This window comes from Aureobasidium melanogenum (genome assembly GCF_000721775.1).
Source record: "Aureobasidium melanogenum CBS 110374 unplaced genomic scaffold scaffold_17, whole genome shotgun sequence".
Lineage (NCBI taxonomy): Eukaryota > Fungi > Ascomycota > Dothideomycetes > Dothideales > Saccotheciaceae > Aureobasidium > Aureobasidium melanogenum.
In genome coordinates this window covers 133,159-153,893 of record NW_024470069.1, presented here as the reverse complement: position 1 = coordinate 153,893, position 20,735 = coordinate 133,159, and the positions used below count along the sequence as shown (strand labels likewise).

At 50.6% G+C, this 20,735-nt stretch overlaps 10 protein-coding genes across 10 annotated transcripts; 2 read left to right on the top strand and 8 right to left on the bottom strand.

The window, feature by feature from the left end:
* Window positions 1-321: 321 nt before the first annotated feature.
* On the bottom strand, window positions 322-864 carry M437DRAFT_76862 (thioredoxin; the record flags this gene model as incomplete). Its single annotated transcript, XM_041026699.1, has 3 exons — window positions 322-508; window positions 569-676; window positions 833-864. 3 exons carry the CDS (start codon window positions 862-864, stop codon window positions 322-324), a joined length of 327 nt encoding a protein of 108 aa, XP_040877919.1.
* An 851-nt stretch (window positions 865-1,715) lies between these two features.
* On the bottom strand, window positions 1,716-4,229 carry M437DRAFT_76861 (uncharacterized protein; the record flags this gene model as incomplete). Its single annotated transcript, XM_041026698.1, has 1 exon — window positions 1,716-4,229. One exon carries the CDS (start codon window positions 4,227-4,229, stop codon window positions 1,716-1,718), a length of 2,514 nt encoding a protein of 837 aa, XP_040877918.1.
* Window positions 4,230-5,571: 1,342 nt separating this feature from the next.
* On the top strand, window positions 5,572-8,109 carry M437DRAFT_76860 (putative membrane copper amine oxidase; the record flags this gene model as incomplete). The annotated part of the gene is made up of 3 exons (XM_041026697.1): window positions 5,572-5,909; window positions 5,958-7,144; window positions 7,199-8,109. 3 exons carry the CDS (start codon window positions 5,572-5,574, stop codon window positions 8,107-8,109), a joined length of 2,436 nt encoding a protein of 811 aa, XP_040877917.1.
* Window positions 8,110-8,400: 291 nt separating this feature from the next.
* M437DRAFT_53087 (WSC-domain-containing protein) lies at window positions 8,401-9,971 on the bottom strand (the record flags this gene model as incomplete). The annotated part of the gene is made up of 2 exons (XM_041022470.1): window positions 8,401-9,642; window positions 9,693-9,971. 2 exons carry the CDS (start codon window positions 9,969-9,971, stop codon window positions 8,401-8,403), a joined length of 1,521 nt encoding a protein of 506 aa, XP_040877916.1.
* A 741-nt stretch (window positions 9,972-10,712) lies between these two features.
* Window positions 10,713-11,744, bottom strand: M437DRAFT_76858 (alpha/beta-hydrolase; the record flags this gene model as incomplete). The annotated part of the gene is made up of 1 exon (XM_041026696.1): window positions 10,713-11,744. One exon carries the CDS (start codon window positions 11,742-11,744, stop codon window positions 10,713-10,715), a length of 1,032 nt encoding a protein of 343 aa, XP_040877915.1.
* Window positions 11,745-12,063: 319 nt separating this feature from the next.
* Window positions 12,064-12,474, bottom strand: M437DRAFT_86200 (uncharacterized protein; the record flags this gene model as incomplete). Its single annotated transcript, XM_041028417.1, has 1 exon — window positions 12,064-12,474. One exon carries the CDS (start codon window positions 12,472-12,474, stop codon window positions 12,064-12,066), a length of 411 nt encoding a protein of 136 aa, XP_040877914.1.
* A 230-nt stretch (window positions 12,475-12,704) lies between these two features.
* Window positions 12,705-14,137, bottom strand: M437DRAFT_76856 (uncharacterized protein; the record flags this gene model as incomplete). Its single annotated transcript, XM_041026695.1, has 2 exons — window positions 12,705-13,846; window positions 13,933-14,137. The coding sequence occupies 2 exons, from the start codon at window positions 14,135-14,137 to the stop codon at window positions 12,705-12,707; spliced, it is 1,347 nt and encodes a 448-aa protein (XP_040877913.1).
* Window positions 14,138-14,386: 249 nt separating this feature from the next.
* M437DRAFT_53048 (uncharacterized protein) lies at window positions 14,387-14,988 on the top strand (the record flags this gene model as incomplete). Its single annotated transcript, XM_041022466.1, has 2 exons — window positions 14,387-14,527; window positions 14,581-14,988. 2 exons carry the CDS (start codon window positions 14,387-14,389, stop codon window positions 14,986-14,988), a joined length of 549 nt encoding a protein of 182 aa, XP_040877912.1.
* Window positions 14,989-15,032: 44 nt separating this feature from the next.
* On the bottom strand, window positions 15,033-15,773 carry M437DRAFT_86197 (uncharacterized protein; the record flags this gene model as incomplete). Its single annotated transcript, XM_041028416.1, has 2 exons — window positions 15,033-15,081; window positions 15,481-15,773. 2 exons carry the CDS (start codon window positions 15,771-15,773, stop codon window positions 15,033-15,035), a joined length of 342 nt encoding a protein of 113 aa, XP_040877911.1.
* A 571-nt stretch (window positions 15,774-16,344) lies between these two features.
* On the bottom strand, window positions 16,345-19,842 carry M437DRAFT_86196 (uncharacterized protein; the record flags this gene model as incomplete). Its single annotated transcript, XM_041028415.1, has 1 exon — window positions 16,345-19,842. The coding sequence occupies one exon, from the start codon at window positions 19,840-19,842 to the stop codon at window positions 16,345-16,347; it is 3,498 nt and encodes a 1,165-aa protein (XP_040877910.1).
* Between the last annotated feature and the right edge of the window lie 893 nt (window positions 19,843-20,735).

Sequence of the window (20,735 nt, the reverse complement as noted above, 5' to 3'; positions counted from 1 at the left end):
GCTTACCCTATGCTTGTAGCAGCAGAGGATGATGCCACAAACAAGAGCGTTAGATTTTGGAAGATACCATATAACGCAGTAGATTGTATTGCTCGTCTATGATCAGCACCGCTGTGACAGTCAAAAGCAGAGACAAAGAAATCAAGCCAACGCTCTTGTTTTACCGAAACAGAAAATGGTGCAATGACAGGCCCAGTAACGATATGACCTGAGCGTGTAGACAAGAGAAAAGAGAAGAAAAAAGGAAAACAAAAGAATCATGCGTGTAATTTGTTTCTCATTAGGCTATAAGGATGAAAGTTTCATGAAGAGAGAACAAATCTACACGTGCTGCTTGATGGCGGCCTCGAGAGCAGTGGGGTTGGCACCAACAACGGTAGCGACCTCCTGGCCGTCCTTGAAGAGGACGAAAGTGGGCATGGCGCGAATGCTGAGCTCCTGGGCGACCTCGGGGACCTCGTCGACGTCGATCTTGTAGAAGCGGGCGCTGGGGTAGGTCGAGGACATCCTGGTGCTATTAGCTCGTTGTTCGACAAAGAAAGCGGGGTGGTTTTGCGGCAGGACTCACTTGACGACCTGAGGGGCGATGGCCTTGCAGGGACCGCACCAGGTGGCGAAGAAGTCGACGACCATCAAGGTGCCGGTCTCAGCGCGAGCGGCATCGAAGTCGGCCTTACTGTTGTGTTTGTTAGTCGCGGCTCTTGAATGTACAGCTTCGCTGATTTTGTCCCAAGCTTCGTTTGCATGGCCGGGCGCATGAGGCTGCAGCATGGCCATATGCGCAGCCCGTCACAGAACCAAAGCTGGACAGCGACGAAGAGAGGCTACTCACGCCTGGAGGTTGTGGACACCGGAAGAAGCCATTGAAGCGGTGAAAGATCTGGTTGCGGCGGGCTTGAAGAAAGCGGGTTTGAGGAGATGTTGCGAAAGAGCAGCGGGTCTGGTTGAAGTTCTGGCGACGGTAAAGGTCGAAGTGTTTCTTGCGGTGGTGCGAAGAAGGTTGCGGCGGATACTCGAAGCAAGGGACATATAGCAACTTGTTGTGAACTTGTGGTGCAAGATAGGTATCCTTTAACAATGGCATGCTTGATATGTAAGCAAGCCCCTCCGCCGCCCTCTGTGCCAAGAAGTGGCGCGTGCGTCATCTTCGCGCTCCAGATCAAACTGCTGATTACGACCATCTGGTGGTGCAATCCTGCTCACACAGTCCATCACTAATCAGCTTCGCGATACTTCTAGTACCTCGTGCTTTTTGTAATCGAACAGCCTCACTAATCTTGCTTGATCATCTTTGCAACTTTCCACCAACTGCTAGAAGCATGACAAAGAATGCTGCAAGCAGTCAAACGCATTGTCATTGGGAACCCAGTGTGAAGCTCTAATCCTTTTGAACAAACGAAATCATGGCTTTTTGTAGTTGTCTCCACGCTGTATCTCTTCTGTAACATCTACTGTACTGTACAAGTCGCTGCTAGCCTTCCACCATAGCCTTAGCTGCGACAAATCTGCTCTCGAACCATGCATAGAGCCAAAACCATTGCTCTTAAATTCATGCCAGCAATTCAAATAGGGTATCAAAACATCTCCAAACTGTGAATGGGAGTCATAAGACGAAAACTGCAACAAACAACGCAAATTGATGCCATGTATCATCATCATCTGGCGTTCCAAAAACAAATGAGATGGTCTAAAGGATGGTGTGAGAGGAAAGCCTCTTATTCTTGCGCGATTCGAGGCGACGAGCGAGGACTGCCTTGACCAAGAAGGGTCGAGACACTCTTGCTTCTTTTCGGCGCGATTTCGAGCATTTTGGCGCTACCTGCGCTGAGAGTTTTGCCGTGGCCGTGCATCCGACCATAGTTGACGCTCTGCGCTTTGTGCAACTCCACCGGCGAGTGTTCAATCGACTCGCCACTCAGACTGCCTTCGCGAGATGGAGTCACTGGCTCTGCTGCTTGATATTCTGTAAGGAGCCCTTCGCGAGACTTGAAGCGGGGATCATTGTGTACAACCGTCGGTCTACGACGTGCTGTTGCCTGTCTGAGTGGTGCAGCCTCTTCAGGGGAAGGCTCTGCTGTCGGTGTTGTTTCGATCGCGTGTTCTGCTGACGCACGACGACTGCCATTCTCTGGGGTCAAGGCAGCGAAAAATTCATGTTCCGGAACGGGAAGTCGATCGAAGCTTCCACTGAACTCGGGCTTCGCCTTTCTAAGCGAGCCCAAGCTACTGTGAGGATGTGATGTATGAGATGTGCGTTTTCCTAAACGTCCGCTGATCCAGCTGCCCTCGGAGTCGACTGAGCCGTATGATTGAGACAAAATTGTTGATTCTTCATCTTCAACAATGGCGGGTGAGTCATTTCGGATCAGGCCCGGCTGATCTGCCATCTTCATCTGCGTATCAGCAGTACGTTGGGCACGTCTTGCTGCCACAACTCCAGCTGTGATCACGCTCAGCTCAGGCGACTGGACGCGAGATGCTGGAGGAGAGATTGGTAGTTCAGGAAGGTCCTCGCGGAACTTGCTCTGAGTGCGAGTGGGAACGCCAGCTTGACGTGATGAGGGCGGTCCTACCAGGTGAGCTGGTATAGGCTGCTTAGACATGGATTCTCGTGAGGTATTGACAAAGGAAAATTCGGATGGTGGCTTGTCCTCTGACGTGCGATTTGAACTAAGACCCCGACGGAAGATGTTTGTCCAGGCGCTGGGTCCTACACGTCGACTGCCACTCTCAGACGGTCTGCGTCGACTTGACTCGAAAGAGCTGGCGGGGTGACTAGAAGTTCTCTGCGATTGAGGATAAGAAGCTTCAGGCAAGACTGGTGACGGCTGGATTTCGCGTTGGACAATTGGAATTGGAGAAGCAGGAGGGGACATGTGACCGGCAGATAATCTGACGGCTCTCGCAGTTTGCAAGACTGGCTCGTCCAACGGAGTGTGGACGGGGGACCATTCTGCGCCTGCAGCAGTGAAGGGATTCTCAGGCTCTGGGTCCACGAATGGATTTTGAGGTATGTCTTCGCGTGGCGGGTATCGTAGATAGGTGCCTCCCTTGATGGGAGTCTCTTGCATCTCAGGAACTGGCTGTTTGCCCTGCTTTCTGAGCGAGGTGGATGTGATGAATTCAGCATCAGGCTGTTGTTCGCGGAAGGCAGGATGAATGGCGGTGGGGGGAGTTGCTGTCAAGCGAGCATCACGAGCTCTACGTTCGTCTTCTTCACGCTGTTTTTCTGCCCGCCTGCGCAACTTGCGATCAAGACGCTCATGTTGCTCCAAGGCCTTTTGCTCCTTTCTTCGCTGGTCACGCTCCATTAGAATACGCAGCTCGGTAGAATTGAGGTCGTCAGCCAGATCAGCGACCTTCCTTCGATCCTTCCTTCCACTTGATGCACGAGCAAGCTCCGGCAGCTTGCCCATCTTGTCTGGACGTTTTCCAAATGGCGAGGGTGGACTAGTAAAGGTACCCGAGACACGGACGGTAGGGCGTGGGTTGAGGATAGACATGCCGCCAATCTCCCAAGCGCGCTGCTCAGACATGTGCGACCTGTTGGAGTAAATGGATTCCGGCAGCGGTAGAGAGACATTGGAGGAACGGGAGTCGTCAGCGGGGCGTTTGGTCAGGGTCCTGCGAGCCTTTTTGCTGTCGCGGCGGAGCAGGTCGTGACCAGAATTGGCAGCTGGTCTCTTTGGAATCTGCATGGGAGCACTCATTTGACGAATCTCTTCTTCGCGCAGAGCCTGGTCCTTTGTTCTCTTGTTTGAGAGACGGCGAGCTGGGGCTTGCTTGTCATGCGACACAGGATGGGCCAGGGTGTGGGAGCGTGAGCGGGCAGAGGACGGGCGGTCGAGGGTGTAGGGGTGGACGGGCTTGATGACATTTGCAGGCCTGAGATGGGGGCTCTGCTCGAGTTCGGATAATTCAGGAAGGGCCGTTAAATCATGCTGCACGCTTCCCTGACGCTCGAGGACGTTTGGGGTAATTATGTGGGTGGAGCTGTCATTGGGCGGGCGAGCGATGGCCTGTGCCGGAATATCTGAAACATCTGCAGGGCGGGCCTGAGTCTGTTGTTGCTGTTGCTGTTGTGGTAGTTGGCGTGCTGTTGTTGTAGGCGTTGGTGCTGTTTGTGCTGGCGTGGTCGCAGCAGTTGGAGATGTTGTCGACGTTGTTGTTACGGCGGTCGATGCGCTCAGACGTCGTCGCTTCTGCCTTCCAAAGGGCCATAGTGGCATGGCGATAGAGACACGGAGGAGTGTGGACTGGGCAGCTGCATATGCGACACTGGACGACGTGTAGTAGGACCAACGGATAGACGGGGGTCGGAGAGGAGAAGGGAGCACAAGGCCAAGTAGGTAAAAAATCCGTGGCGATTACGGCGCTCCAGAAGCAAACCAAAAAGGTGCATTTACGACAAGCTGCAAAACGACATCACGAGCAAGAACAAGCAAAGCGACTCCATTGTCCACTTGCAGGTCCACCTCGTTTCCGTCCTCTTTATTTGGCATCAACCCAAGCACAAGGGTCAACCAAAGAGCCCTGTCAATCAATCCTGCCAATCCCTGCCGCCACGAGCATCGATTTAATTTGATTCGATTTTTCTATCAGCGAGTCTGATCTGACTATTGCAGACTTCACCTCGTTGTCTTCCTGATCTTGCTTGTGTTCCTGCCTTTGCTGCAACATGTTGACGCGCGCATCTGTCATGCCGCGGCAGCTGCCACCAGAGGCTAGAGCCCCGGACTTCCTGATCCCCTTCCAGACCCCTACGCCTAGAGCGAATCGGGCTAAGAGTGACCCCTTTGGACCACGCTAAAGAGGCCACATATCCACACAGCATGCGCCACTTACTACAAGGTTCCGCTCTGGTTCCTGCTCCCTCGCAGCGTTCTTTTGTGCTATGCTCGTTGTGCGCCGGTCACAGGCTTGACATGCCCTATGCAACACTGATCTCCCAGACCTGTCGCGATTTTCAATTTGTTTCCAAAAAAACCATGCTGGTCCATCACTGTTGACCCTGCCACTTCAGCTCTCTTATCTCTGTCAAGAGCGGCAGCTTTTACTGCAGTACCGATCTGCAACTTCTTGCGCCGGCTCCTAGGACTTCAGCTGCCTTCGTTCTCAGCCTCCGGCCATCAATTCTCCGTTATCCGGGCATAATCCGGTTGCAGCGCATCTCAACAGCATACTCTGTGTTGCCCCGACACGGTTGTGTTGACATGTCTTATCCACCGAGTACGACCTGGACGGATATCCTTGATGCCAAGGATGTCGACTGCGAGCTTCTGCCACTTTATTAATGGCTACGAAGGTCCTTCAACACAGGCCTATCTGCAGGCCAGAGATAGGCGACAGATAGGCGACGTCTCGCAGTAGCCACTCCGATAGACACCTCAATACAGCAGCTCCATGCGGACGGCGTCCGTTCCTGTATGGCATCTGGGCTAAGGTGATGCATACCGCTCCTGGCCAAGATGGAGAGGCTGGGCAAGAGATAAGAGCAGCACGACAATGTCAAGTATAAAGTAGAGAGGTAGGTGTCATGATTGCAAGTCTTTGCAAGATCATCTATACATCATGAAGTTTTCTTCGAGTCTTCTGCTCGTTGGTTTCGTTCTCCACGCCAACGACGTCTTGTCGGCTCCAAACCCCGATCCAAAGGCCGCATGGGTCCGTCAGAGCAGGGCAAGGAAAGCTGCGTCGAAAATTGGAAAACGCTGGTCGAACGGGACTTCAGCACATCCACCTGTCACCTCGTGTTCGGAGAACAACTATACCCAAATTTTGGCCCCTAAGGTCAATGTCTGGGGAGGCTTGACGGATGTTGAAGCCGCTTCTGTAACCCAGTGGTTGTTCGCTCAGCCAGAGTTCAATCTCACCGTCAGCGATGAAGCTGGAGAATGGGACAACACCATGTACGCCAGTCGAGCCATAGCCTGTTTTTATTGCTAACCATGTTCAAGTCTTTTGGTCGAGCTAATGCACCCAAACAAGACAGACGTCTTGAACTATCTCGACAATGCAGGACCGATCCCCGACCGTTATGCTCATGTTGTGCTGGACCATCGAGCTTGTGAGGAACCCTACTACGAGGATATTCTGGTCGGTCCAATCGAACCTTATGGTATCAAGAACGGCACAACTGGGTGGGAGTCTCTACAATATCCTTACACTCGCAAAACAGCTGGTCGTGTACGTAATCTTGACGCTGATGCTGATGATACACTCTACTCCCGATGGATATACAAGATCAGTGCTACCATCTCAGATATCACACTCGACCTTTGGGGAGGAACAGCTCTTGGCCTTGATAATGACACGTTGTCTATTTGGGGCATTGACCCTCTTTGGCAAGATGACGGACGCGTCGTTCGATGGGATGCATTCTGGTCTAACACGGTCGACAACTTTGACACTCAGACACTTCTGCCGCTTGGTCTCTACTTTAGAAGTGATGTGACTGGTCGTGATCCCAGTCAGTGGAAATTTGAAGGCTGGTATTATAACGGTTTGTTCTACGAAACTACTGAAGCGTTTAGATCTGCATATTATACACCTGGATTTGCCAAGCTGGGGGCCAATGTCGAGGGTGACTGGGCTCGGACTGACCAGATTGGACCTGTACTCCCACTGGACACCGCTTCCCCACCTGCGTCTATCACACCGAGTGGTGCTAGATTCGCAGTCGATGCTGAGAGCAAGTGGATTCAGTGGATGGACTTTTCCTTCTTTGTTGGCTACCAGCGAGACACCGGCCTCAGTCTATGGGACATTCGCTATAAAGGCGAAAGAGTTTTGTACGAACTAGGTCTTCAAGAAGCACTAGCTCACTATGCTGGACAAGACCCTCTCCAAAGCGGCACTGCCTATCTGGACAGTTATTATGGATTTGGTCCTTACGCCTTCGAACTTGTCAAAGGCTATGACTGTCCGGCATATGCCACTTACCTTAACACCTCTTTTTATGTGTCGGAGACGACGCACACGCACCTGAACAGTCTGTGCCTCTTTGAGTACACTGCCGATTATCCTTTACAACGACACAGCACCTCAAATTATGTCAGTGTTACGAAGAACACCTATTTCACCATCAGGTCTGTCAGCACCGTTGGTAACTACGACTACATGTTCTCGTATTCCTTCTATATGGGTATGCTTCTGTTTATATACGCAGCTTCAGATAGAAAAGCTAACTTTGATGCAGACGGTAGCATCAACGTCGAAGTTCGTGCTTCAGGATACATACAGAGCGCTTACTACGCCAACAACGAAGAGTATGGCTATAAGATCCATGACAACCTCTCGGGCAGTATGCACGATCATGTCTTGAACTTCAAAGCAGACTTCGATATCCAAGGCATCAACAATACGGTCGCTGTGGTAAACCAGGTACCCGTCTCGGCGACTTATCCCTGGTCGAAGGGCAAAGCACGTAACACGATGAAACTTGAAAAGTCCTACATTGAAACAGAGGAGTCCAGTCGCCTGTTCTGGGGGCCCAATAGCGCAACTCAGTACAGCGTGATCAATAAAGATGCAGTAAATAAGTACGGAGAGTATCGAGGTTACCGCATCTCTCCTTCTCTGGGAGCTATCCACCTCACAGTCGAAGACTCGAGCAACTTGGCCAATGCAGCCCGCTGGGCAAACCACGACATTCAGGTTACCAAGCAACATGACACGGAACCTCGAGCCGCCCACGCCTACAACAATCAAGATGTGCACAACCCACCCATCAATTTCGATGCCTTCTTCAATGGCGAGAATCTTACTCAAACTGACCTCGTCCTTTGGCTGAATCTGGGTATGCATCACATCCCTCATACTGGCGATCTACCCAACACAGTCTTCTCGACAGCCCATGCAGGTCTTTCCTTCTCACCTCTGAACTATCTTGATGGTGACCCAAGTCGACAGACTGTCAACCAAGTCCGTATCGACTATGGAGGCGGCAACGTCAGTGCTGTAGAGACTTTTGGGCAAGAACAAGGTAGTTGTGCTGTTGAATACAGCCCCGTGGAAGTGGATCTTTGGGGTTACAAGGGTGATGTTGTGGTTAGAAAGTTTCCTTTCGATCCTAACAATCCATACTATGAGACGGATGCCATTGTGTAAGAGTTTCTTTGATGCCCTGGATGCACAATAGCGCAAACCTAGGCGATGGTAGCGGCGGCAATAACTTATAACTCTAAAAACTACCGGATCTATTTCGTTCAAGGAAGTGTTAATAAGCACCTTCAATATTGCGCTTGCTTCTTTATACATATTATTCGCGCCTGCCTTACTATGTTAGTTACATCTGATTAGCTGCATTTACAAATATATCGAAAGCCATATTCCTGGTTCTTCAAGAATCGTTTGTGACACTTGGATCTAGTCTATATCATATATCAATACATATTAGAATTAATAGAAAGTAGGATAGCCAGCAGAGAAGATAGAAAGGCGGTTGATGCCACCACATATCTCGGCAGTGTTTCCAGGGCATGGAGACTTGCACTGCATATCAACAGTGAGAGTGGCAGATGCAGAGCTCATCTCGTTGCCGCACCAACACTTGGTTGCATCGGACATGCCAGCGACCTTGTAACCCAAGTTTACACAGCTAGAGGTGCACCCTTCAATTGTGTTGTTGGAGTTATCGTACAGAAGAGTTGACAGTGCCTCTGGTGTCGTTGGGGCTTGGTTGGTCCAGCAGCCTTGGTAGGTCAAACCGCCGGCATAGGTGTTGTAGTTGGTTACGCCGGAAGTGCCGGCCTGGCTAGGGTCAGGGAAGGGGTCGTCGCCCTGTTGCTTGCGAGGGTAACCAAAGTCGTAGGCACGGCTCTTGTTGCCGTAGAAATTGTCCTCAAAGAGACGAGCAAGACCTGCTGCAGAGTGGAACATCTGGCCGTTGTCGTGAGGAGCATCAACAAGGTCGACGGTATCGCAGTTGGTGCCGGATGGATCAGGGCAGCTAGGCTGGAACCATTTGATAAAGTAGAAGAAACGCTCGTTTCTGTCTTGGCCAGTGGTTTCGGGTGCGCAGCTCGAAGCATGGTTACCAAAGTCTTGCAGAGCACGAGCCCAAGCGATCTGCTTGCTGTTGAAGTTTGCTCTGATAGCATCGAGACCCTGAGCGACCAAGTTGGCACCATAAGTCATACCGTATTCAACAAAATTGGCGAAGCCTTCACGGTAGTCGTTGTAGATCGAGCAGTTGGGCACGTTCAGAGGGCGGTATTCGCTGAGCCATGCCCAAGAATCTCCGTTGGCAATCCACAAGACAACGGGCGACTCAGTCTCGAGCTGATCACCGATTGCGGCATAGCGCTGCAACATCTGACCGCCCATTGAGTGTCCAGCAAGGACGATCTGCTTCATATTGGGGAAGAGCGTCTTGTTGTCAAAGTAGTGGATCAGCTCATCGAGAACGTAGTAACTCGATGTGTTTCTGCTGTTGTGAGGATATTGGTTGTTGGCACCAGCAGACCATTGAGAACCAGACCAGACAAGTGCATTCGTTGTAGATCCACGGCCTGCCTTCTGGCCATCAGTCCACGGGTAGGCGAATCCCTTGTCGGCGCCACTGGGGAAGTATGGCGCCATGACAGCCACAGAGTCACGATTGATGTTGGTGTCTTGGACCATCGCAAGAGCATTGAGCATCTGTCAATCTTGTCAGTCCGTGTTAAGTCAATCGGCACTGAGATACACACGTCGTTCTCATAGTTCCAAGGGTCTCTCAAGAGACCGTGAATGACGATCACGGCTCTCTGAATCTTGCTTTCAACAATACGATTTCCATCAGTACCATGAGAGTAATAGTTGATCAAAGTGAGTGCATCGTTCTTGCCACTGGGATCATCAATCTTGAAGAACGCGACCTCTGCGTTGTTAATAGTTGGCAAATATGCGCTGATCACATCGCCTGCATATTGTTGTGCGAGTACAGAAGTGCTGCTGCACAGGAAAAGGAGTGGAGTAAGGAAACGCATGGTTGTGAAACGAATGAACGTGCTTACAAAAAGCACAACGGAACGGACGAAAAAGAGAGACAGGTGAGACAGATCAGAAGACGCAATAGCAAGGGCATCACCAACTTATATGAGAAAGAAGGAAAAGACTGGCATTAGGGCATTCGTACGACGCATCCTACTGCATTTTCCAGGATGCGAAATAATTTCGGGTCGGGAAAGACAATGCATGGATGATCGAAAAGATCTTCAGGCAATAGCGCGTCGCCCAGCTGGATCCGTCGACCTGTTCCTGGAAATCTGCAGTGCGCGCATGTCCATCAAGGATTACGCTTCGGAGTCAGGACATGTCTAGCTGGTTTCGAGAAGGGCTACAGGCCTTTAAATGATCAATCCGCAGGGAATGACGACGATCTTATATTTTTGTGGAACCTCAATTCAGCTTGTTGGCAACACTTTACAGCGATCGGCGGTCCACGATGGCAACAACGCTTCACCAAAAGATTGTTTTGATTCGCAACACCTTGATAACGAAAATACAGGCATCCTGACTCGTTGAAGATTAGGTGTTCACGTTCAAATGTTCGCTCTTCCCTGTTGTCGTTTCCTGATCTGTTGGCCCCACTTTAGTTTCGCGAACAATACTGATCATGGATGCGGTCTGGTATCGCAGTGATTGCACAGCCTCTACAATCATTGAAACGGACATTTTTGTACGGCATAGACAATGACAAGGACTCTTGCTTCGCAGACTGCATTTTTCTATTTACGTACCTTAGCTTCAAGCCACTCTGCCATAGCCTGATTGACTTCCTCGTGCTTCTCTACAGGCACAAAGTGACCCGCAGCAATGCTGACATAGGTCAAATCCTCGCAGAGCTTCTTCTGTGGTTCTGCCAGTGTCGAATTGACAGTCTCACATACTGTGTCGTACTTGGCCTCGATGAACAGCACCGGGAACTTGAGGCGACCCTCGTTCTTGCTGTTTTCCAGGTTGTAGGCACGGTTTGCCTTGTGGTTGAGGTACCAAGCATCGCCGGGCCAAAAGCCGGTCTTCTCCATTGCGGCCACGAGCTCCTCGAAGGTTTCCTTGTCGATGCAAGCGTATTCATCAGGGATCGCGCTAGCAGGCATAGGTCTCTCGGAACCGCCCATCCAACCTCCGTCTTGCACAGCTCGAGACATTGGAGCCGGCTTGCCAACAGCAGCAGGGTTGCCCTTTGTGAAGGCGGCTCTCAAGAAGCCACGAGGGTCCTTGTCGAACCACTCTGTAGCTTTTTCGAAGTTTTGCTCATAATAGGCTTGATAACTCCACTGACCATACGGGTACTCGTCTTCGGGGTAGATGTTGCGATCGACATGCTTGAGCGCTTCCTCCAGACCGAGCTCTAGAACACCGTATGGCACGGTCATTCCACAAGCTCCCTTGAAGACCTCCGGATGGGTTCGTGCGAGGGTCCAGAGCGTGCCGCATCCCCAGTCATGAGCTACCCAAATAGCTTGGTCATATCCGAGGTCCTTCAATAGTGCCAGCATAGCTTTGACGATTTGTTCTTGAGCATAGTCGCTAGCGACCTTGCGAGCAGTAGATCCACCATAGCCTGGCATATCGGGCGCGACGACCTTATAGCCTCGCTTCGAGAACTCGGTGAGCTGGTCGTGCCATGTTTTGCCGATACCAGGCCAACCGTGCATAAAGATCATAAGGTCTCCACCATCGGGGCCGGCGGAGAGGTAGTGCAGCGTCTTGCTGCCGTCGTCGTAGACCAGATCGTGTTCAGAAAATGAAGGCATTATTGTTCAACGATATGGCACGAATACAAGAATAAACAGCAGTGATGACTTGTGTTTATATAGATGTCAGAAGTTACGATGTCCAAGCTCGGGCAATCATGCCATGCCCGCTTGTTTCTGGTCCTCTGAAGCGACGACGGCTGGGCGGCCAGTAAGCATCAACCACCAAGACACAAGACAATATATTATGCTCCGCGTTCAATGATGGTACGCCCGTATAACAATGCCAAGGACAGAACATCCTAACTCAGACTGCTGCCTGGCGTCAGCACGATATAATCATCGACTATGCGACGGAGGAACACGTACGGCGAACCGGTCAATCAAAGTACCCGAGCAGGAGCATACCCATGCCGAATCCTACAGGGACGAAGGACCAATGCTTCCACTCGCCTCCGCCGGTGCCTTTCTTCTGTATAATGCCGTCGCCAATCGCGACAAGTATATCGGTCATGAGGACCCAGCCCAACGTCCTACTGTCTGCGAAAGTCCTGACAGCTAGGATCATAAGCCCGAGCGCGACATTTCTAATGCCGTAGAGTTGCTGCAAGCATTCGATGAGCACCTGCTCCTGGCCGGGCTTCGTGGGAGGCTTGAAGCCCCAAATCTCTTGAAGCATGACCTGAGGCCGAAAGACGCCGATGAGTCCAAGCGTGAGCTGGAAGACGCCGGCTGCAGCTCCAGCATTCAGCGAGACAGGAGAGCGCGACGATAAACCGAGAAAAGACATGATAAGTTGGATATTAGGTGAGACCGAGATACAAGGTATGCAGTCAAGAAGTCAGCAGCTTGGGTCGACCATGTTCAAAAGCGGTGATCGGCCAGTCACGATACAAGGAATCCTACCAATCAGCCACACAGCAGAACGATAACGGAACTATCACCAAAAAATTGCCAGTCCAATCTCAGTAATGATTGAATGAAATTTCTACATAATATTTCCTGAGCAACTGATCATAATCATTCCCAAGGATGCTTGACCTCATCTTCAAGAGGCAACACTCCCTTTCTCTGCATCCAAGTAGCGATGGCATCAGCATCGGCCCAGACTCTCAAGATATTCCTGCCAACAACTTTGCCAGCATCCCACTCGCTGATACCTTGCTTCAGCATTTCAGCTACGAGATCAGGGAACTTGGACACATCCTCGAAGCCCTTTGGTGTGCTTTCGATGCCATCGAAATCGGTGCCGATGCCCACATGATCATAACCAATCATATCTCCAATGTGTTTGATATGCTTCACCACCTGCTGCAGAGTCGAGGTTTCGGGTACAAACTCAGGTAAGCCAGAGGAGCTGTTTGAAGCACGACAGCTGATGAAATCCGGGTTCGCGTTTACCATCACGATACCACGCGCAGCTTTGACGTGCGGCAGTAGGTGATCAGGGACGTTGCGAGGATGAGGGCAGATCGAGTATGCGCTGGAATGACTGAAGATTGGCGGAGCCATGCTGCCTTGCCAGCCATCTTCACCTAGACCCAAGACATGTGCCATGGTGTTTTGGCTCACATGGCTGAGGTCGACCAGCATGCCCAATCTGTTCATTTCCTGGATCAACTTCTTGCCCGCAGCCGAGACGCCGCCCCATAGTGGAGGTGCAACAACGATCTGGCCGTCAGAGTTGGTGATGAGAGCAGCATCGGCATACTTGTTGTGGCAGTTCCAAGTCAGAGTTGCGTAGCGGACTCCGAGTTTGTGGTAAAGACGAAGAGTCGAGATGGAATTTCCGATCTGGTGCAGACCTTCGATACCCATGGGGGAGATCAGTTGGTGCGAAGCAAAGGCACGCAGAGCTGCGGCAGAGTCGCTAGCAAGAGTAAAATAGCGTGGATACATCTCCGTGAGGCGGTTGAAGAGGTCAATCTGCTCGAGTGTTGTCTTGACATAGGGAGCATAGGCAGCGTCAGAGAAATCGGATCCATTGGCCGGGCAAGGCACAAAAGCGCTCCAGAATGCACCGCCGAGTTTGCCTTTGTTCATGCGAGGAATGTCAACTTCACCCGGCAAACCACCACTTTCCATCTTGTCGGTGAACTCAGGAGAGTAGATGTGGTTCCCATACTCAACCCTCATCCTGATCAAGAGGTCGTTGTGACCATCTTTGAGGTGTTAGTCGATGGGCTCAGAGAATAGACTTTGAGTTGAACGGAAAGCGATCATGAGAAGGAAACAAGAATGTGCGTACCGATCAATGGATTGCGAATGAGAACTCTCTCGGCTGGCGAGTACACAAGATAGTCAAGAGGCCAATAGCCAGTGTAAGCATAGCATGCAGCAAATGAGGCAGCAAAGCCAATTGCAAGCACGCGTATAGCAGCAAGCCAGCGGCGTGACTTGGGTGCCGCAGCCTCACGAGGCAAACCGCCACCAAGCAAAGGCTCCTTCTCCATCTTAGGTGTATGTAGGCAAAGAATGATTATGATCAAGAGGCAGATGGGCAAGAACGATAGATAGCGATTTAGCGCGGCGTAGGTCACCGCCTGCCGCGATAGGAAAGCGACCCTGGCAGAACGGGCAACGTCACCATGCCGGGATTAATTCGGATGTCTCGTCCATAGAGAGCAATAATCTCAGAGCCCCTCGACCTTAACATCGCGACACGAATCTACCAGTAAGCAATTGTCAAGATACGGATCAGGATGGGCTTCAGAATCTCATCATATACGCTCATCAAGGGTGTGTCGCTGGCTCACATCACAGCGGCATACCTCCTGCTCTACAGGCCTCAAGTCCTGGCCGAGCAGAACATTGTTGTCATCCTGGGCGAGTCGATGCAAGTGGTAAGTGCTCCTAGTCTCCAGCTGCTATCACTTCTAGCTGACAAGACACGCAGCCTCCAACTTCCGCCTTCAGCAAGCCTACAGAGATCACTGCTCTCGCGTCCATTTTCATGGCTTTCCTCGGCGTCAGCGACCTGATCGCAGCCAGCCTTCCCGAACGCTCATGCCTCGAATACTGGTCCAACGTCCTGCCTTTCCGCCTCTTCATGCTGTTTGCTGGTACTGGTTTCATCTACCTTACACGAGGTGACGACACCACTACTTCAACTCTCCGAGCTCTCAAGGGTGACTCAAACCCTCTCGACCTCGTCAAGAACTCGTTTGTTTTCACCTTCATGTTCTTGGAGACGCTCCACTGGTTCTGGGTCTTTGTCGCCATGAAGGAAGATAGACGCGAATGGATGGTCCGTGAGGCAACTGCTCAGCTCCGCGAAGAGGAGGAAAAGAAGTTTAGAATGTAAAAGAGCCAGGAACTTGAGAAGGGCCGACAACTCAATCAAGTCAATCAGTTGAACACGTCCGAGAACTTGAAGCCTGCAGAAGCTGTAATCATGCTGTCCCAAAGCTATTGAGCAAGCCTCGTTGCATGTCGCACATAACATATCGTGTCGCGATCGTCAGAATCAAAATTCTGCGCTCAAGCTCCGAACGATCAGCGTGAATCGGACATAGATCTTACGCATTCGAGAAGATAAAGTACAGCATAGCACATCATTCGATGTTTCAAAAGGCCAGCTCTGCCTGACACTTCAGTTCCACTACCACGGGCGGAGGCCAAAGCATGCGTAACATGATCGATTTCCGTAATATAAACAGGTATTCGAAACCCAGGACTCGCAAAAATCAATCAGATCACACCGTTGCTGCAGACCCTTTATTTTCCTTACTCATGTCCACCATCCTTCTTGTCTTCACAACCAGCAGTCATTGAATGAAGCCAGTTTCATGCTCACATAGGAGGTGGAGGAGGAGGAGGAATCATTTCAAGGGGGCTCGCATCTCTCTTGTCGTGTTGCCCCTTCAACTTGTTCTCCGCCTTGAGGGCATCTTCCAACATGGTCTCGGTCTTGTATTCTGTTTTCTTGCCCACGTACTTGCCAAAGAAGTTCGTTTCCTCGATGAGGTCTTCGATCCAGCCGCGGGGCTGGAGTGTGGCTGCGGAGTTGGGTGGTTCTGGGAGTAGTGGTGCTGCTGCTACGGATGTGATGGCGAGAGCTGCGAGGGCAAAGTGTGAGACTGGTGCCATGTTGGTTGGTGGTTGAGGATAAGTGTTTGGGTAGGCTAGGAGGGATGGTTGTTAAAGCTTGGTGAAGGACTTGTTTCATTGGGAGTATTGTACTTACTTTGTAATGCCTTGGTTTTGAAACGAGAAACTGAGTGTGAGAACAAGGAAAAACAGGTTCAATACAAGACGTTGTTGATATATGCTGTGCAAGGTGGATTGATGTTCTGTGGTCGTGAGATGCGTCGAAAGTTTATCATTGGATCTCTTAAGTTTCTGAGGCATTTCCACTAGGTCTTTCCACCTTTATGTTGATATGGTTTGGGATTCGTGTATAGCTGCTTACGCCACCAAGCCGACATGCTGTTATACACACCACCTTCAAGTAGTGCTGCTGCGTTATCACGGTTTGGTCAAATCAGACATGTCTGTACAGCTTGTTATTCGGATTTGGTTTCTCTCACAGTAGTCCTCAAAAATATGGTGAAGATGCACAAGATCCGAATTCTTCATTCGAGTCACCTCAAAATACAATCTATCTCTCCACCCAAAACTCTCCACGTCCTCCAATTGTCAAACTCAGACAAACCCAAGCTTAAACAGTACCTTCCGCGATAGCCTCCATGGGCCCACCCATACCTTGAATAGCCTCGTTGAGACACTTTCTCTTGATCTTCTTGACCTCACCCTCGGCATAAAAGTCCCAACCTTGTTTCTTGAGCTGCATATCGTGATCCTTTTTCTGAGTGTAAAACTTCCAATCCTTGACTTTGGAGCAGTCTTCAAACTTATGCTTGAGTTGTTCGCCAGAATCTTTGTCTTTGGCAAAGCCTTTGCCGTACAAGGTGAAGTGCTTATCGGTAAATGCGATTTGAGCTTGGACTCCTGCTGTGTCGGCACCGTCGCCCTTGTTGTCGCTCTTGTCATCTGTCTTGTCGACACCCTCAGTCTCGCTGATCAGGTTTTCAGGTCCGTTGGCTTCTTTGATGACTTTATTCAGACATCTCACATCAGCGGCAGTCTTGCGAACAAGTTCTCCCTTGGCGTAGAAACTCCAGTCTGACGTCTTGATCTCTGGCTTGTCGGCTGCATATGAGAATTCCCAATCTTTGATTTCCATACCACAGGACTCCATATTGGAGCGCAGTTTGTCGGCGTCGTGTTTACCGCGTGCCCAGTCTTTGCCGTAGAGTTCAAACTTGTGGGAGTGTTTGCCGTGGAAGGTTATTTCGGCGTCGTGTTGCTTGTGGTGGACCGTTGGTTCTGGTGTTTTGGTTGTTGTTGTCGAGGTAGAAGTTGATTTTGTGGTCGACGAAGAAGTAGTCTTTGTTGTCGAGGTAGGAGTGGCCTTTCTTGTGAAAGAAGACTTGGTGGTAGAGATGGCTGAGTGTTTGGCGGTTGTCGATGATGTCTTGGACTTTTTCTTGTCCTCTGCAGCCTGTTGTTCCTCCTTGTCGTGCTTCTTTTGCTCCTTGGCATGCTTCTTTTGCTCCTGCTCCTTTTTCTTCTTCTCTTGCTTTCTCTTCTCTTCTCTCTTGGCCTCTTTCTCTTGCTCCTCCTCCAACTTCTTCTTGGCTTCCTCAACCTTCTTCTCCTGCTTCTTGATAGCTTTAGGGTCCTTCTTCTTGCTATGCGTCAGATGCCAGAGTCCTTCAGCAGCGTCTTTGAGAACTCCGGCTAACCCTTGAAGAGCCTTGGTCGGTGCAGTGACGTCTCCGTAGCCAGGGATAGGGATCACAGGTGGTGGGGGAGGAGGCACCACCCCAGGAGGGACGATGGCTCCGCCACCTGGAGCAGGCACGTCGATCTCAACGCCTCCATCGCCATCAGAAGAACCATCGCTCTTGGAACCCTCGTCGACCTCATTAGGCTCATCAACCTCGGTAGGTTCGTCCACCTCGCTTGGGCCCTCGGCCTCTGTAGACCCTGGTGCAGAGGGCTCATCAACCTCAGTAGGCTCGTCGTTCTCTCCGACGTCCTCCCGATGGTCATCAGACCCGTCCAACCCGTTATAGTAGTCATCCTCGCCGATAGTGTCATCTGGTTCTGATGGCTCGACAGCGTCATCTGGCTTTGACGGCTCGTCATTGCCAGTATCGTATGGGTTGTCCTGCTCGCCATCGACAGGATCATCTGGAAACTGTACCTTGAGCTCACCCTTTGCCTTCTTAAGAGCTCTATCCGCAATCCTCAACTCCTTTTTGAGCTTGGCCATGTGTTCCAATGTCGACTGCTTCAAGTTTTGTAGATTTTTCAGACCCTCTTCGTACGTTTCGACTGCCTCTGGTGATGTCCCTTCCTCTGGTGGATTGTCAAGCATGTTCTGGATATCCTCATCCAGTGACTCGGCTTTTTGTGCATCTTGGCCGCTGGCTTCCTTGAGTTCATCAACCTTCTTCTGAGCCTTTGCGACCTCCTCTTGGTCGATTGCTTTGGCGGGTTGAGCAGCGTCAGCATCATTAGCGGTTGGGTCGGCGGCGCCAGGATCATCGACAGGAAGACGATGGTCGCGGATAGCTTTTCTAATCACTTTCAACTCTTTCTTGGCTTCGAGCCAATCCTGTCTGCGAAGCCATTTGTCCGCACTTGAGGCGTCAGGGTTGTTCTTGACTTCTTGATAGTCCTTGTAGGTTTCGCGGACTTGTTCAAGGGCTTTTTCGAGCTCTCGCGTTGCGGTGGCGGTTTCTTCTTCGATGGATGGAGGTGGTTGCATTGGATCCTCCGGCACAGTACTCTCGTCGGGTGCTTCTGTTGGGTCCTCTGGCAAAATATCCTCATTTGAATCCTCTGGCACATTATCCTCTGGGTCCTCTGGCACAATATCCTCATTGGGGTCCTTTGGCACACGATAATCATCGGGAAGATCTGTTGCCATATTCTCTTGAACCATTTTCAACAGCTCTTCTGCTTCGACGAGATCTTCTTCGGCTGCTCTGACTTCGGTTTCATCCCCCCACTTCTTGACTGTCTCGAGGTGGTCTTTGGCTTCCTCGACGTCAAGTTCGGCTTCGCGAAGTATATCAGAGTCGAACGGACCTTCATATGGAGTGTCATCAACTTCATATGGTTCGTCTTCGAATGGATCGCTGTCAGATGGATCGCTGTCGAATGGCTCGATTTCAGATGGAAAGTCTGGAGTATCCACCGGTGGGTGGGTCAAGAGCTCCTTGATAGAGTGTCTCACAGAAGACCAGTCAAACCAGTCAGTAGAAAGACGGTTACGAACTTGCTGCAGCTGAGTAGTAAGCCACTCAACAACAGCAGTCTGGGTAGCTGGACTACTGCTCCACAATCCGTGGTTGTTCAAGATAGTAGGCAGTAGTCCACCAGCAATTCCGCTTTCAATCACGACAGCAGGAATGACCTTCTTGAGATCCTTGCGACATTTGTCATCGCAAGGCAAGAGGTACCAGGTCTCCATGTTTGCCAAGGCTGTGCAGTTGACAGTGTCAATAACATTGCCATTTTCGTCCGTGTGTGTGAAGATCTCATCTTCGGTGTTGATACATTCGTCAATGGAAGTAGGCATGTCGGGATACTTTTCTTGCAGGTCGGATGCAATGGTCTCGGCTGAGGCTGCTGTACCTGCAACTGCGACAGGCTCAGAAGCGTCATCGACATCTTCAGAGTCGTTATCCTTGGTAGTCCCGTCATTGCTGCCGTCCTCACCGTTCTGTGATTCATTGTCGTTGTTGGACTCATCGGTGATCTCGTCACCATCATCGCCAGCAGTCTGCCAGTCACCGCTGTTTTCATCGTCGATAGGAGTCTCATCAACACTGGTCTCATCACCAGCGTCGACGCCATCTCCCTCAATAGGACTCGAAGACTCATCCACATATTCGACTTCCGATCCGGAATTCTCAGGCTCTTGGCGCGTCACCAATATAGAGACATACTCGACAGTAGAGGTAGGTACGGCATTAACCCAGTTTGTTGGAACTGGGAGGTCGTTGTTCCACATAGTGGGAACGGGTTGATGGTCACACGCTGTAGACATGGCCATGTTGAGTGGCATGGCGACAGTATGGGTACTCAGCATATCACCAGTGACGGTGAGAGCTGCGTTGAGTCGGTATGGTAGTGGTGCCATCTTGAGATGTAGATGCAAATTTTACAGTTAATGTATGTAGAAGTGGTATGTGTTCGTGTATGTAAAAGTGTTGATCAGCTTGTGTTACCTTTATTCGTGGTGAAGAAAAGAATATTGCAGAGAAAGAGTGCACAGATTATATACCTGCCTACGATGGCGATATCACTCATCGCAGCTCTGAAGAGTCATACCGATTTTGCGAGTCACAGCTATTTTCTTTTTGTCAACGCATAAGACCTCAAACGTACCAAAGCCAAGACATGAAGATATAGTGGGATTGAAATCTAAGATGAGAGACGCCATTATTATGACTGCCAGTCGAGCAAAACCTCTGACAGTAAGGAAATGGTGCTTTCTTGTGGTTCACATGTCACTGTATACCTAGAACGATGTTGCAGTTGAGCTTGAGCAAAGTAGGGGGTGTTGTGCGAGATGGCGGGGTTTGCGTTAATTATGTTTTTGGAGACCCCTATGTTGACTTGATGACTTATTAGGCTAGGCGTCGGAGCCCTCTGATATTGCGCTGCTCGCCAGGTCAATATGGAAGGCCTATGCTATCGAAGGCACGACCGCCGCAGCTGTTCCAAGCCGAATTGTTGACTCGCTGGGACAAGTAGGCCATCTCTACACTAAGGAATCAATATTCCGCCAAATTTGAGATCGGTTGAACCATCGTTAGTGCAAACCTCGTATCACGCAGTTCTACACGCCTATAGTGCTTTGACCTACTGATGTGACTATGGCATTATTCTGGCCGGGCTTACAAATCTAATTGCTGGTACGACTCGTTCATACTGAGAGGTTGAATGACAGATCTCGTCTCTCTATCATTCTTTGAGGGCATAGCCATGAATATACGAACCACACGATAGCAAAGGCTCTTTTTTATGAGC